We start from the raw sequence: 16,267 nt of genomic DNA on the forward strand, positions 1-16,267 counted from the left end.
GATGGTGCATTTTATCATTATTATAATTCTCATGGCAGAACATGGAAGTAAAATGGACAGTTAAGTTTGACAGTAAGGAGATTTCTATTTTTCTATAGTTAATAACTGGCTTATTTTTCCAGTAACGTGCATACAGAGTGGAAGCTTCACACTGCTATGTTTTCTTTATTAACTATTTAACAGTGATTTTAACTTAATCTTTAGTTTTCATTGCAGCCCCTGTCCAGCTTCCTGTGTAGTTTGCCAACACTGATGTTACTTTAAAAAAAAGTAACTCATTGAAACATTTTTTCAGTATCATGGCATTTATAAATACTTCGGTAACTACTGGAAGAGGTAGTAAATACCTGTATTTATATGTCACGGGTACATCTATTTTATCTCAGTATCTTATTAAAAAAAAAAAAAATACCTAGTTTTGTGATGGTTTGCTGCAGTGGATTATAATTACTGAGAGAACCACCAACTTATATAACTAAAGAGTATGCCAAATTGGGAGGAGAAAAAAAAAAAAACCATTCCAAATTTGTTATATTTTTCCTGGGTTGATGTCTTCTCAAAACAGAGGGAAAGTGTACTAGAAGTAGCAAGCAAAGAGTTAGAGCTGGTTGGAACAGAATTTGTGCAGTGAGATTATTTACTTCTCTGCTTGTTTGTCTTATGTGAATGACTAACATTTTTCATTGTTTCCTCAGTAATTAAATCCTAATTGCTTGTGGTCATTTTTCAGGGGAAGAGCACTTCCCATCTGATTTGTATCTGATTTGTTTGTTTAAAAAGCCCTTCAGAGAACTGTCAGAATTGGGGATAGCTAACTTATTTATGCTTTACAGCCACTTTCTTCCTGGCAGGCTGTTTGGAGACCAGGCAAGTACAACAGGATGTTTATACCATCAGTCTTCTGTTATCCAGTATAGTGAAAGACTTTAAAAACTCAAAAACCATAAAAATTCTGACATTATATAAATCAGAGGGTGTGCTGAAATGGGATACATTAAAGAGCCACCTTATGATGCCAGAAGAGCTTAGATCTATAGTTGGAAGTGGGTCGGGCTCTTTTTCAGTGGTGCCCAATACAGGGCAGGAGGTTCTGTCTGAACATGAAAGAACATTTTTTTTGTTGTTGTGTGGTTGGCAGAGCATTGTCACAAGATGCTCAGAGAGGATGTGAAATCTTAATGCTTGGAGATCATCAAAAGTCATCTGGAAATGGTTCTGGCTCTGGGTGATCTTGCTTGAGCTGGGATCAGACCCAATGACTTCTGGAGGTCCCTTCAACGTTAACCATTCTGCAGTTATGTGCTTCTGTAATGATTAGCTTTATTTCCAAGTCAGTATTGTAGCACCATGTAGTGGGAGGTCTTACAATTTGCAGCATTGTATCTCAGCTGGCTCTGAGAACAATCCATAGATGTTTGTGAATGTTAACTAATAAGACTGGATGAAGTTACAGTAGTTGTGCTAGAATCACCCTGGCTACACCTAGAGCCAGATCAGGTTTCTGAAACTCTGACATAGTTTCTCTATAACCTGAACAAACCATTCATTGATTGTGTGAAGATTATGGCATTTCTGGGTTGTCTAGATTAATCTAATGTGTGAGTTAAATGGAAGTTAAGGACACAGTACTAAAAAGAGTGTACCCTGTATTTTTTTCATCATACAATTCTCTCTATCAGTATCTTATTATTTATTTTGCTGTTGCGGTTTTGCCATTCTAAGGAGCATCACAATGTCATTAAATGAATAAAATTCTCTTGCCAGTATGTTCAGAAACTGATTTTGGGGACTGTATAGATGCAGTCATTCTTTCTAGTAAATACTTCAGTATCTTATTTCAGATTGCCATCCCTGCATGTCAGATATTTTTGTTTGTACCAAATTTTGGTGACTTCACAAAGAAAACAAACATGAGAGGAATGGGTATGACTTAGTCTATGTTATACAATTTTATCATTCTGTTGTGATTTCTTATTCATATCTGGCAGAAAAAAAAAATGAGTGTTTGCTTGAGAAGAAGGAAAATGTTATGCCATTGGGCACTGGCTTCTATTCAGTAGATATTTCTTCTTTTTAACTAGGAGAAACTATAATGGTAGGGAGAAACAAAATAATCTTATACTGTAGAATGTTGGAATGTTGTACTGGTTGGACAATGTTTTAAGTTTGTTACAGTGTATCGATACATGATACACTTGATTTTATGTAGTAGCAGTATTTTCAGTAAATAATTAGGTTTATTAATGCTTTTTATCTACTAATTGCTAAGTATACTTTTATTTGGAATAAGTAAGCTATAAAAGAATCTCTACTGTCTATTTTACTCTATAAAAATTTAAACAAAGCAATCTCTAGAGTTTGTTTTGGAAATTTTATCTGGGAGAGGTAATGAAAAACACATGCCTTTGGGACTTTGGAACTTAAATATCTTAAGACAACGATATCTTGCAAAATGTCTATCATGTACAACTCCTTTTTTTAAACATTCTTCATCTGTTCTTGTACCATGTTAAGTTTTATCTGCTGGGGTTCTTCCATCATTTTGTGGCTGCACAAATATTTATGTCAACTTAAGAGGTAATCAGGATCTGGGAATGTGTGAACATGGTGAAAAATCTGCTTTAGGTGCCAGAATGGGTCTATGCCAGCACATGCTCCTACCCAAATCCTAAAGAATGTTGAGCATTGGGCAGTCCAAGGGAGAAAGTAGATCTTTTGTTAAGATAAATCTGTAGATCTGCATAGCTCTGTTAGCTAAACTAAGAGCCAATTGTTAGAAGAATTTTCAAAGTCTGTTGTTTGCTTTGGCTGTCATGTGGCCTTAAGGAGCTAAACTTCAAGTCACAGTGTTCCTTAAGTTCATGCCCTGCAAGCTGAGTGCTTAGGTAGCTGAGGTACCAGGATCACAGCTTGCTCAAGGAACCTGAGGCAGATGCTTTTTTAAATCCAGTTTAGGTGAATGGATAAGCGGAGCCAATGGCTGAGGAGCACAACAACCAGTCAGAAGAATTAATAGAGGAAAACCCACAAGCCTGTAGATTTATCTGGTTATGATTCAGTCTGCAGTCAGGCAGTTTTCCTGTGCTGGAAAGCACAAAGTAGTATCTTCGTAGAGAGGATGGGGAAGTTTAGGTGGATAGTACTACTGGTCAGAATCACTTGTGTTTCTTATTTTGTGTCTTGTAAAATACCAATCAATTTTCCTTTTGATTTTGTTTATAAATTCAGCTGCTCATATATAACCTCACCTGCCTCTCAAAATATTAAAAAAAAAAAAAAAAAAAAAAGGCTTTACATTAAAAGATTGCTCATTATACAGACTTTGGGGTGATAACTGTTATCTGTCTTTTCTTTTATGTCCATGTCTTCTGAAGAGAAAAGGAAAAATGCAAAAAGGAGAAAATCACTAATCTTTGCTTGATACTTTGATGATATAATACTTTTTTAATGATTTTTCTGTTCCAGGCACCATACAAATCTCTTTAGTGTTTGAGAGCATTGTCAGTAAATTTTAAATTCCTTGGACTATTTTCAGTCCTTTAATTTAGGTTTTGATTCCTTTTTTAGTTCAGGATACAGAAGCCAGCCAGCGAACTGGAAATATACCATCAGATGAATTTTGATCTGGAAGCTGATAGAAGTGGAGCTTTAATGATCTAAGAATGAACTCCAGTTGTTTGTTAAGAAGGACTATAGCATCTAGGCCAATGTCTCAAAGAAGACAGGCTTCTCTTGAATCATTATACAACTGTAATGAAAATTCTCTCTTCTTCCTCTGGTCAGATACAGTCACAATATAGTTTGAGGGAAACTTCAGCATGAGATATGAGTTCTAGTGATTATTTGGTAGTTCTACACTTTTACAGCCATTGCTAGAACTGTATAGTCAATTCTCAACATCCTCCAATTTGCTCATCATCAGTGTTCAGCATTGTCCAGTTTTTCACTGCTGACTTAAATTTCTCTTGCTCTAAATTCCATTCTTTGGATTGTGTTACCTCTTCGCCATATCAGAGTTGCTCACTATATGGTATAATTTTTTGGCAAGTACTTATCTCTGTAATCAATCTTCATTTGGCAGAATTCTTTGTATCTTATGTGATTGGGTGCATTTTCAGGTCTCTATTCATATGTGTGACTAGTCCTGTATCCAATTTATGTTTGGTGACTGTATATTTACAGCTCTGCTTAAAACATTGTATTTAATAAATGCTTTTATAGCATGTGAGTGTATGCATGCATATGTCACAATATCCTACCAGCTCTGCTGTTATTAGCAAAGCTAAATCTTTTGTTTCCTCTTGTTATTCCAGTCTGGCATACCTCTACACAATCTTTCCCTCTCAGCATGGAATACTTTCTTTATCCTCTGTTTTCAGTAAAACCACTGAAAATCTGGTCATGTGGTCCTAGAAGAAAAATGTTAATTGCTATGTTGACGTTTTCTTTTCCATCATCATTTGCAGATCTTTTATTTGAGAACCTGCATCTGCATTCTGGATTTGCTGGTGTGATACAAAATATGCTGTGCTGAAGATGTGTTTGTTTCTGACTCTAATGGAATGTACTTCTTGTTTTTACAGAGTACCAAGCTGCCATTTTGCATTTAAAGAGGGAACACAAAGAAGAAATTGAAACATTAAAGGTATACTTCTGTAATATTTTTTCTCTTTCCCTGTCCATGCATTCTATAGTGCAACATATACTTTACATCAAACGTTAAAAAATTCTTTTTTTCTAAAGGTTGTTTTTGGTTGACTGAGTTTGGTAAACTCAGAATTAATTATAATCTATGCAAGTACTAACAGTTTTCTTATTTATATCTTCATAATTTTGCTTATTTTTGTTCTCACATGACACAGAGGACAAATTCTTCCCTATGTCTCAAAAGTACTTTTACATTTGCTTGATATTTTAAAGCACTGTTATTTACCTGCTCAGCCTTTCTCAGCAAAACATACTTCTATAAAAAACAGTTTTATACAGCGTAAAATTGAAAGTAGTTTTAGCCTGAAAAATTAGCACAGTAACTGCATTTGTGAAACTGCGTGGAATTTTGTATTTTGCCCTCTTTATTAATGCCTGTTTTTGTGAATGTAGACTTTACCAACTATCTAATTGCCAACATTTAATATTAGAATGCTTAATATTAGAACCCACTTTCTCTTGATATGATTAACTCTGCTAAGCGAGGTTAAGATAAAAACAAGGTGTTCTTATCATAAAAGTAGGAACTTAAATGCCACTGTAACACAAAATGACTTTGTTGAGCAGGCCTACTTTAAGGAAATAATAATGGCATTTTCCTTCTCTCACCATTTGTTAAATATTTTTAAGCATCATTGCGTCAGTTCTAATAGAGCTCTGTATTGCAGAGTATTTACATCCGTGTAAAGGCTGGGGTGTAATAGTATAAAACCTTTGGAATGGAGAAGTGTGAGTTCTTTGAGTAGGTGGGGTGGAATGGTGGTAGCATCTGGTGCTGTAGAAAGGATTGCTCTGCAATAAGCTCTCTGTTCTGCTAGAGTGGAATACATGCTTTCCTAATAAGCATCTGTTAAAATTCAGACCAGGTAAGTGCAAGCTTGCACTGGAACTAAGTAAAGATATAATGTGCAATAGACATTTAAAATAATAACCCATGCAATAGACATTTAAAATAACTCTTGCAATAGACAGAATAACTCTTACAAAGAATAGTGTAACTCTCATCATGTTTTAATGTTTAGTTGTGTTTCTGTGTTATCTTGCTTAGTAGTAAGGAAGCTGTGAATTGATCATTTTCCAACAAATTGAACTGTGAAGTAACTTCCAGCAATGAGTACACCATAAAATCTCACTGTTTTATACATGTAGATAAATATAATTTGAAAGGAGCTAAAATTGAAATATTTGCTCTTCATGAGGTAGGAGGATAATACAGTGGTAGTGTCAATTTCTGGCACTGTTAATTATTTACTTATATTGTGTATGTTTTGTTTGGTGGTTATTTTGATATTTGTTATTTTGATATCTGTTTTATCTCAGACTAGTTAGTTCCAACAGAAAAGGCTATAGGACCATTTTGTAGAGCTTTTGGGTAATGGCAGTATTGTACAAAATTTGTATTGTTATGATCAGAAAAATAATACTTTTTTTCCTGGCGTGCAAGGTGTCATTAAAACAAGGCTTTCAGAATCTCACTTTGGATTTTTTTTATTAGAAGTCATTAGAGACCTTTCACAAAGTTCTGTTTGTTAGACTAATGATTCCTAACATAAAAGGTGATTTTTCATTTTATAATAAGAAATACACACTTTATGAGTACCATGTTTCAGTACAGTGTTTTTGGTTGTGACCTGTTCTTTATTGGTGAGCCTGAATGTCTCCATTGTCTCCTCTTTGCTTTTCCTACCAATGCCTCTGTACTTACCAGAGTGCAGCTTTGATTTTTGGACCTCAGCCCAGCCTGGTGTAAGGCATCAGGTTCATAAAAGATGCATAGTGACTAAACTGCTGAGAAATGATGCCTTAGTATGCCATTTCCAGCAGTTCAGAGTTTCCTGAAACAAAGTCTGCACTCAAGACATATAGTGCTGATGAATAAATGATAACATTACATGGTTCTGGGACTTCTGGGTCCAATGCCATCTGAACAGTTCTTTCTCTATATGACTATGGCAATGAATTCCTCCCTTTTGTATGTACAAGTGTTTACAACTATTTACTTCCAGGAACATGTAGGATACTATCTGAAAAATTTTATGTAGTACCGGTATAATAACCTAAAAACATGCTTAGAATGGAAATGCTGAATTTCAATATTCTTAATATTTCTTTTGTCCAAGAAAAGTCAACACTGTGTTACTCATTACGTGAAAAGAATGTCAACTCTTAGTGCATCGTGTCATTTTTTACAGTGGATGAAATCTGAGAGTCAAATACTGCTTACATGGTCACGTTGCTTTGGTAAATTATCAATTGTTAGTTCTGTTTCTAAGCTTCAGTTTCTATTTTCATTTTGTAAGTGGACAAAATGGATGCAATCTTAACAGTCTTTCCCCTTTCCCTTTTATTATAATCTGCCCACTTTGAGAGGTTCTTTCTTCTGTATGATTTTCAAACATCCTAAAAAATCCTTCCTCTGCACCTCCATTATTAGCCTTTATTATTTTCTATTTAATTTCAGAAGATTTTTTCCTAGGTTTTGAAGTTCATTTAAAGATTTTTGCCTTTCCTTGAAATTGCTTCAGTCTGTAGTAGTACTTATATATAACAGTGAGAGGTCATGATTTTTGTTCATTCTTTATGTTAGCAGCATTTGCACTGGTAAAAAATGGAATGAGAATGCCACACATTGTATACTCATTCTTGTGGTTTTTCATTATTTTGAGGAAGACAGATTTTTTTTTTTTTTTTAAGATTAAAAGCTTGAATTACCACATATTGCTGTATGTGTAAAACTTTACATTATGAAACTTCATATGAGACCTTACAGAGAAATTGAATTGCATCATGATTTAATGTAATAAATTGTTACAGTTTATATGTTAAAGATGTAACAGAAAAATATGGTGATAGATATCCCAGCTGTTGGAAATGCTTGAGTTAAATGTGATTTTGTACCATGTACTGAAGGAACCTAAGACAGAAATTTCTCTGAATCTGTTCTTTTGCAAAAATGATCCAAATTCCATATTGCATATTTGTGAAGAAAGTTGCTCACCTCTATAAAAGATAAGGAGCGAGAAACTTACTCTTTCTTATTCCCAGTATGCCTAGAAAACCCTTCAGGAGCTCTGAAAGAAACTTCTCTGTTGGTGAAGATTCTTTAAAAAAAGTGCTGTTGAAAAGTTAAAGCAAATAATGTCAAAATCCTAGCTATATGGAGGAAGTTAAAGAAAATAACATGATAGGGCTGTAGCAAAGAAATTTACAATGGTAGATAAGCTGAAATAGGCATGTGTTTCATAAGAGGATCTTCACTGTGATTTGTTTAGTCTGGGGGGGGGGGGGCATTGTTTATTTGGGATGAGTGGGATTTTGAGCAGTTAAGCTTATCATAGATATTTGTTGTCTAGAATAGTTAGTCCTCAGCGATGTCAGAAAAAAAGGAAGTTAGACATAATCTGTCCCAAGAAATCTACATGCAGGGGCTTGCAGGTGAGTGGTTTGTTTGTTCGTCATCAATAGGAAGAGTCCTGTAGTTTTGTCCTGAAGGGCATGTAATGTGATCTTTTATTTTTCCATTTTATTTTGTAAGTTATATTTTTTCCTTAGCTATGTGAAGGAAATTCATAATGGTTTTTATTCTATAAGAATTGTTCTGTAAACTTTCTGTAAAACAACTCAGAGCTTTGTCCATACAGCCAGTGTGAAAGGGTGGTTGTTTTTTTAGGTGGCTGAAACTTGCAGGAAGTGTAGCAGTCCTGAGGGACGTAAAACACTCACAGGAAAGGAATTAAATGACATACAGTTTATATTTTATAGCACTATCTCTATGTTATCACAGTAACCAGAGGCTTTTAATGACACTTGAAATCAATTCTAGTCAGATAAGGTTCATAGTAATTAACATTAAAATATTGAATCTTTATCATATACAATGAGTAACAATCAGAATAGTTCATATTTCTTAATGAGTTCATTGATGTCCACAATTCAATTGTAACATCCTCATAAAGGTGATGCATGTAAGCGTTTATATAGCAGAGATAAATGCTTAGTTTTTACCCATTTAATTTTAACTACATTTACTAGTTTGTGTCCTCAGAGAATTTCGGAATTTTCTTACCTATTCTTTATTAAAACGAAAGGATGCATTTTTTAAGGCTTTTGAATCATTTCATCTGTGCTGCTGAGGTGTATTTCCTGATGCTGCCACTAGATGGCAGCGGAGCCTTTCCGCAGCAGGCCCTGCAGAAGCAAAATCCAAGTTTCTCAGTACATGATAGTAGTCATCATCATCACAGTATTTTGCGCTGTAGAACCATGTGCACAGTATCTAATAACCAAGGAGATAAAAATGACTGAATATTAAATCAAAATAGTGTAAAGGGACTGCTAAATTCCAAAATGAAGGAAAAAATATGTGGATTGTATTAATCTAAAGTAAGAACATTGTGTAATATTTATAAAATGTATGGAAAACAGTTAATTCTTTTCTCCTTTTTCCTCTTAGCTCAAAGGTACCAAAAATTCTCTTGCACACAAGTTTAATGTTACTTTTGAATGATGGAATCAAAGTGTTTGTGCTCTTCTATAACATAGGTATGAATCTTCTTTGCCATACAGCTTATTACATTTCCACCAACTCACTACAGATATTGTGACTTACCATAGACAGAACACCGGAGTCTTTAGTTTTAAGTCACAGCTTTTTGTAAAAATATTACTATATAAGCAGCATGATTATTGTTAAATGAGAAAATATAAGTATTATGCATATTGCATGACTGTATTCCACATATAAAATTATATATATACACATAAATAATAATTTGTGTTTGATAAATAAGAAAACCCATAGATAATGCTTAAATTACATAATATATATACCATTTAATACATAATAATGCAGGAATATATGTAATAGATATATAAAAATAAACTAAATGCACCTTTTAGAAAGAAATACCTGCAGTTGCAACTAAGACAGCCAGAATGAAATTACTGACACCTAAAACATAGTTAGTAGCAAAGCAGTGGTGGGTAAGTGTCCATGACATCATGAAAAAATGGGCTGGCTTCATTTGTAGAATGTAGCATGGGGTTTTCATAGTAAATTTACTTTCCATTGTAATTTTTGCATTTTTGCAAAGGATTCAACAGCTAAAATGTAGAATTGAGTAGGAAGTTTCCTTTTCACAGAACTTGCTTAACTTTGAAAGTAATTTCATATCATAAGATGAGGTTAAAGACCAGGGCCTCAAAGTCTCACAGAGAACAGAATGCTGAAGGGAAAGTCATAACACCAGTCAAGATTGTCTGATAATTTCAAAATGATTAATTTTTATTTTGTTCTGAGATTACAAAGACATAGAAACATTTCCTTAGTTACTGAATGAAGAAATAAAGCTTTGCCTATGTGATGACATCTTCATTCTTTTCACAAATCTATTTCTACATCTGTTATGCTACACAGTTCCTTTCCTGGCCCTTTGTTTTTTCACTTTCGGATTTGTTTTCCCTCATGGTCAGTGTGCATCCCTTTGTGAGTGCTTCCATTGCTCTTTAATTGTAATGTGAGTGTAACAAAAGATGTTCCTTGTCCCTGCTACAGTTTGGAATTTGTACTTTAATTCTGGAATGCAGTGATAAATAGTGTTGAAAGTTGCTGTGTGACAGAATGCTTATTAAAAAACAAACAAACAAACAAACAAAAACTCTTGTGGAAGTATGTAATTTCACTTTTGACATTTAAAATGATTTTTATTTACATAGACAAGTAGAATTTCAGCTTCAGAAGCAATGCCAGAAGTTAGATTTTTTTTAACACCTGATCAAAACTTTTTAACATATTTGATATATTTTTCCTAGATCTACTCTTTTTTAAAATAGTTTATTCCAACAAAGTTGAAAAGCTTCTGATGCTAGGGATCTCTAGTAAATTTTTACAAATGCTCCCCCAAATTGTTATGTGTGCCTACACGAATTCTTTCTTAGGGATAGGGACTCCACAATTTGTCAGAAGTCACCATGTTTTGAAATCTACAATTAAACTATTGGGGTCAGTGATGAATAGTGTTGAAAGCTCTGATATGCTGCAGTACTTAGGAAAACAATCTTGAAGGACTGGACAATATGCCGACTTTTGTTAATGCTTCAAGATGCAAAGATTAATGTTTTTAACCTTTGCAAGATTAAATGCATATGTAATGTAGCTAGTTACTTTGCGTGTTCTTCACTGGATTTTCATGTCTCAATATGTACGAATAAAAGAAAATCTGTAAATCGTGCATGCTTCTGTCTGGTGATGCTGAGTTGCAGCCTAAAAGAGCAGCCAAGGTCAGCCAGGGTTTATTAGTCAGTCTTTCCTAATGAGCTGTTCAGGCTTTTCAGCATTTCCATGTGTTGTTACTGATGAAGGTCTCCCAGCTTGTGGTTAATCATTGATACTACTCTTGCTTAACTTGAAACGTTTCAGTCTTTTGTGCTCAGCTGTGAAATGAATAGTTCTACCACTGTGCATGCTTTGGGTGTCTTTATGAATCTTCTTGGCTACATTGTTCTCATGAAGGCATTCTCCATGTTTAACATGGAGACTTTTTGCAGTATGTGACAGTAACAATACAAAGATCAAGAAAAACAAAAAATATGAGACAGAACAGACTGAAAGCCTATGAAATTATGTTAAGATGACAATTTCAGTACTCCTAAGACTCCTAGAGAATGGCAGCAAGATTAACTTTTGAGTATGTATTTGTTGAAATAGATAAATCTCAACAGTTGGATAAAAATCATTCTGTAACAATAAATTTGCACAGCCAGTAGTAGAGGAGGTAAAGTAGCAGACTGGGGAATGAGAGCAAAGGATAAGTGCAATAAAACAATAACTTTCTACACTGTACGTACAACCACTGAAAGAACTATTGAAAAGTGCTTCACTTTACTTGGAAGCACGTGTTGTCAATTCTATCTTCATTCAAGGTGGAAATTTGGAATAAGTCTGCATGGTGTATGAGTTAATTTCCTTCTGATACTTCCTCATCTTCCTCTTGTAGGTGGTGTTGTAATTTTTATTTATTTATTTATTTATTTATTTATTTATTTATTTATTTCCCCGGAAGGAAATTAGTTTCTAGTTATTTGTACTGTTTTCTCAAAAGACTGCTTTTTTATCTCTAGAGACTGACTTATTTACTCATTACTAATTAAGTAATATGTTAAATTACATCATAGTGAACTTTGAACAATGTGAGAAAATTGCCTATTTTAAATTTGAGAAGATGGAAATTTCATGAACCATAAATATTTTTCAGCACTCTTGTTTTTTTGAAGATAGAACATGAATTACTTATATAATAAAAATTTCTCCAATTCAGTCAGTGCTTGCTTATATCTTAAAAACTAGTAAATTGCACTACTTATATCCATGTCATAATCTATAAACAAGTACTTGGTAGCATTGTTCTTACTTTGGTGCTCTTTCATGCAAAAATCTATTTCTCCTCCTCCACTGATCTTGTTTATCATATTCTTGATATAACTGGTGTTTTTCCCATTAATCATGTGTTTACTTTACATTGTGTCTGATTTGTGATTTTTGTGAGGTTTTTTTTTTGTTTTGTTTCTGTTTTGTTTTGGGTTTGTTTGTTTGTTTGTTTTTGGCAGATAACTTGAATATCCAGGAGGACTTTCTATCATTTTCTTTCAGTGCAATTTAGATTGCCACCCTATTATTTTCATCAATGCAATTTTACTGTAAAAAGTGATGTTGTTTAGGTTTCATGTCAACTGCAGATATGTTAATTCAAGGATTACCCCATTTACTAAACAACTTAATACAGAACATGGTATTGGATAGTTAAAATGTGTATAGAGTATCCAAGACAATTTATAGCCTTAAAAGATCAGCAGGACTGCCTTCATGCTCAAATTTAGGCACTTGCTTAATTAAGGTTAAAATGAAAGTCTTCTAGAAAATGCATTATAAAAACCAACAAAAAAAGCCTGCATTTATCATAGATTGTGAAAACCAATTTATCCCATCGCCTTGAGCTATGGGGTACTTGCGAGGGAGAATAAAGTACAGCGCATACTGTGAACATGACGACATTTAATTTCAATGGATTTGGAAGACCTCTGTAACATAGGAAATAATTATGGAGAAGAGACATTAAGCCAGATGTGATCATACGAGTGTAGAAGCCACAAGAAATTCATAGTATGAGTGTGATACCATTACCCTACCACTATGATTTTGAAAATACATACCCACATGCTAAACTTATTGGCTTTTTGAAATTTACTGCACTAGATGTTTGTTTGGATCTAATAATTGTAAGCCTTATCTTTGAATGATATGCAGTATTTTCTTTAGTTTAAAATTCTAGCAAACTTCCTTTTCATAAGCTCTAATGTTCTTAGTTTTAGAATAGGGATCATTTTGAAAAGAATGTATGATTTTCTGGTAGAGGGAAAATCTGTCTGAAATTATAGCTTACAAGCTTTTGAGACAGCACTATTACTTCTCACATTCAGTAAATGCTTCTGACTTTTCAAATCTGGTGCTTTTTGTACCAATTGCATCTTATGGTGCTGACTAAACTTTTATATGCCAGTTCCACAAAGCCATCAAGGATTCTGAAACCACTGAAGTTATTATGCAGTAACACAGATGAAGTTGCAATGTGAAAGAAAAACCCTGGAAGTTGAAGCAGAGCATGTATGCTGGAAAGTTGTATGTGAGAGGTGGCAGAAAATCATGAGCGTAGACAGTAGGGTAAGATCGGCAAGCTGGAGGGGAAGAGGAGCTGATTGGAAGGTAAGGCAGAAAACTGCTTGTAGGAGATACATTGTAGTGACTTGAATCAGGTGTTGTAATAAAGTTTTTACTTGTAAATTGGCAGTTTTCCCCTCAATATGTATCATAGAATTAATACTATCTATTCAGTATTTGCTTTTATTCTTGTTGGTTACTGAGCAACAAAGGGAGGTCATCCTCCCTTGCTTTGTAAATAAAGTGTGATTTGAATATAGATAGTTTTATTGTGAATTTTCCAATGTCACAAATTTTAGTTTGTTACAATGTTTCCTATGTTTACTTCTGACCTTACAAAATGTGTTCAGATAGGCATATATTACTATTTCTCTTTCTTTATACACAGAGGCTTAATTTGAGTCTTCTGATTCCAAATATTTCAGAGAAAATCATTGGAATGCTTAGGTTTGCCTTTTAAAGTTTGTATCATATTTCATTTTTAACTTCACACCTACAAGTTGGATACCAGAATCTCATGATAGCTGCTTAGAAAATCAGTTTTATCATTGATTAACAGTTGAGAAACACTTGAGCTAAAGTGGCTCGTGATACATCTTGCAGGAGCTTTGCAGTTTGTGTGGGTACAGAATCCATTTTGGCAGTTTAGTATTATAATGCCTTTATTGGAATACTGTTTTTGAGGTTCCATGCTTTGTGGAAGATACACCTTTGTGCTTCAGCACACATGAAGCAGAAGTCTTAAAACTTAACACTTTCCCACAATACAGTTTCTGTTGTTGTGTGGACTAACTCTCACCACGCTCCCTGAATGAGAAGCTGGTTGTGTCAAAGAGGAAAATTCATGGAAACATTGATCAAGGGCGAGCAATTTAAGGTTGGTCTGGCAACCACACTTATAGTTTTCCCATTTGAATAACTTGACCAAATCTGGTTTTGGTTTTAAACAATTTTTTAAAACATTTTTGTGAATCTTGTAAAGGGAGTGTCTAGCATAATGTGATAGTAAATGCTGATTATGCACTATACGTTAGTTTAAAGTAGCCATGTCTTTTACAAAATTAGAGAATAATTTCCAAAACGGGACTTTTACTTCCATGAGCCAAGTAGAATCTTTGAAGGCCAAAAACTGTATCTTAGCTATGTGTACCAGTATCTTTACCTGCTAAGAAACTGTATCAGTGACATAGAAGAAGACTGGTTGTAAACACAGTGAGGTGTTTTCTTCGAAATGTTGCCTGACTGATAATTACTGTTGTTTTTAACCACTAACATTTACAATAATGTCTGCAGAATTGGGAGCTTGCTGGTTAAACCAAGCTGGAAGTTTTGCAAAGTATCTTGTTAGTAGCATTTCTTCATATAATTTGTTTTGATAAGAATATTTGAAATTTGTATTCTTTCTTTAATCACTGTAATTGAGGCAAATATTATATAGTCAGAATAAAAATGCCTTTTCATGAAATTGGGAGGAAAAGATAAATTTTTAAAGTATGTATCTAAATGAAAACTTCTTTTCTGAATGTGAAGCTGACCTCAAAGGTAACCTCTACTTTCATTTCCTTTGCTACAGAGAAATGAGGTAGCATGTTTTGTAATATATTTTATTATATGTTGGAGAACAAACTGTTTTACCAAATGATCATTTTGTTTTTGTTGAGGTCCCTCTCTGTAACACAGGTGAGGAACATGTTGCCTTCCATAGCTCAGAAGCGGATGGCTTGCTGCACCTCAAAATGTTTTAGATGCTTTTATTGCACATGTGTACTCTCTATATATTGGTAGAGAGGGCAGTCATTTCATCGGTGTAGGTATTCACAGATTTTTTTTAAACTAAAATTATGCTCATGAAGTATGAAAGGCTTCAATTTCTAAAAGTGCAGTTAACTTTAAATCTCATACTCTATAAGAACTCGTAGCATCATTTTGCTGATTGTTTCCTAATGCAGAGTACTATCCAATGTTACCTGTTATCCTTCTACAGATATTATAATTATGTCCTTACTATTTTCCATGTGCTATACTTTTGCTGCTTTTTGTTTCAGCTTACTTTTTCTTCAGCCAAATAATTCATTGAAGCTTAGAACACAATTCATATCATTACTCTCTCATGTTGTTACAAGACTTTGTTATAGTGACTTAGACTTGGAGTTTGGCTGCCAAAGAAATTAGTTCTTTATAATGTGAAGCAATGTTGACAGTAAACTCTGCTTTGCTCTCCACCCCTCCCCAAAAGAAAAGGAAGAAAAGAGAAGAAAAACAAGATTGCATTACGATTCTGGCAACATCAGCCACACTAATAAAATCAAATTCAATGTTGTTTTACGACTTTGAATTTATGTGACTGCACAGGATCAAAGGATTTGTATCCCACTGGACTGCAAGGTCTATAGTTCATGGCAAAAAAACTCATCAAAAAGAGCATTTTAGTAGTAAGGCTTTTCATTTTAATCAGCCACACTAATAAAAAAGCTGTTAGGTGTCCAAAAACATTCTCCCAAGATCAGAGACAACTTGCTCTCTGCTACAATCAGCAATCAGTTTTCTTATTGGATCCATACTGCCTCTGTAGTTTTAGTCACTGAAGCTTCATCTTCATCTTCATCTTGTTTTCAGTCATTTTTCACATTGTTTTCAAATTTTATTCACCAAAGCATTATTATGAATTGGTAGCAGTAATGAATAATTTGATTTTATGATATATAATGTGACTTCTTGGAAACTGTCATCAGAACAAATGATTAATGAAAACAGAATTGAAAATATTGTTCTGTATTTTTATATGTTCTGTTTTAAAATATTTGAATAATACCAATTCTTTTTTTTTTTTTTTTTTTCCTTGAATAT

At 33.8% G+C, this 16,267-nt stretch overlaps 1 protein-coding gene across 2 annotated transcripts in view; it reads left to right on the forward strand.

Annotated features, from left to right (window-relative positions):
- FMN1 (formin 1) overlaps positions 1–16,267 on the forward strand; it is a 180,072-nt gene that overhangs the window by 77,937 nt on the left and 85,868 nt on the right. For both annotated transcript variants that reach the window (XM_090141247.1, XM_031593723.2), the window contains one exon: positions 4,584–4,645. In XM_090141247.1, the coding sequence (XP_089997373.1) occupies positions 4,584–4,645 (62 nt within the window). The remainder of the gene's footprint in view (positions 1–4,583; positions 4,646–16,267) is intronic.

Source organism: Phasianus colchicus, chromosome 5 (assembly GCF_987193195.1).
Source record: "Phasianus colchicus chromosome 5, bPhaCol1.hap1.1, whole genome shotgun sequence".
NCBI lineage: Eukaryota > Metazoa > Chordata > Aves > Galliformes > Phasianidae > Phasianus > Phasianus colchicus.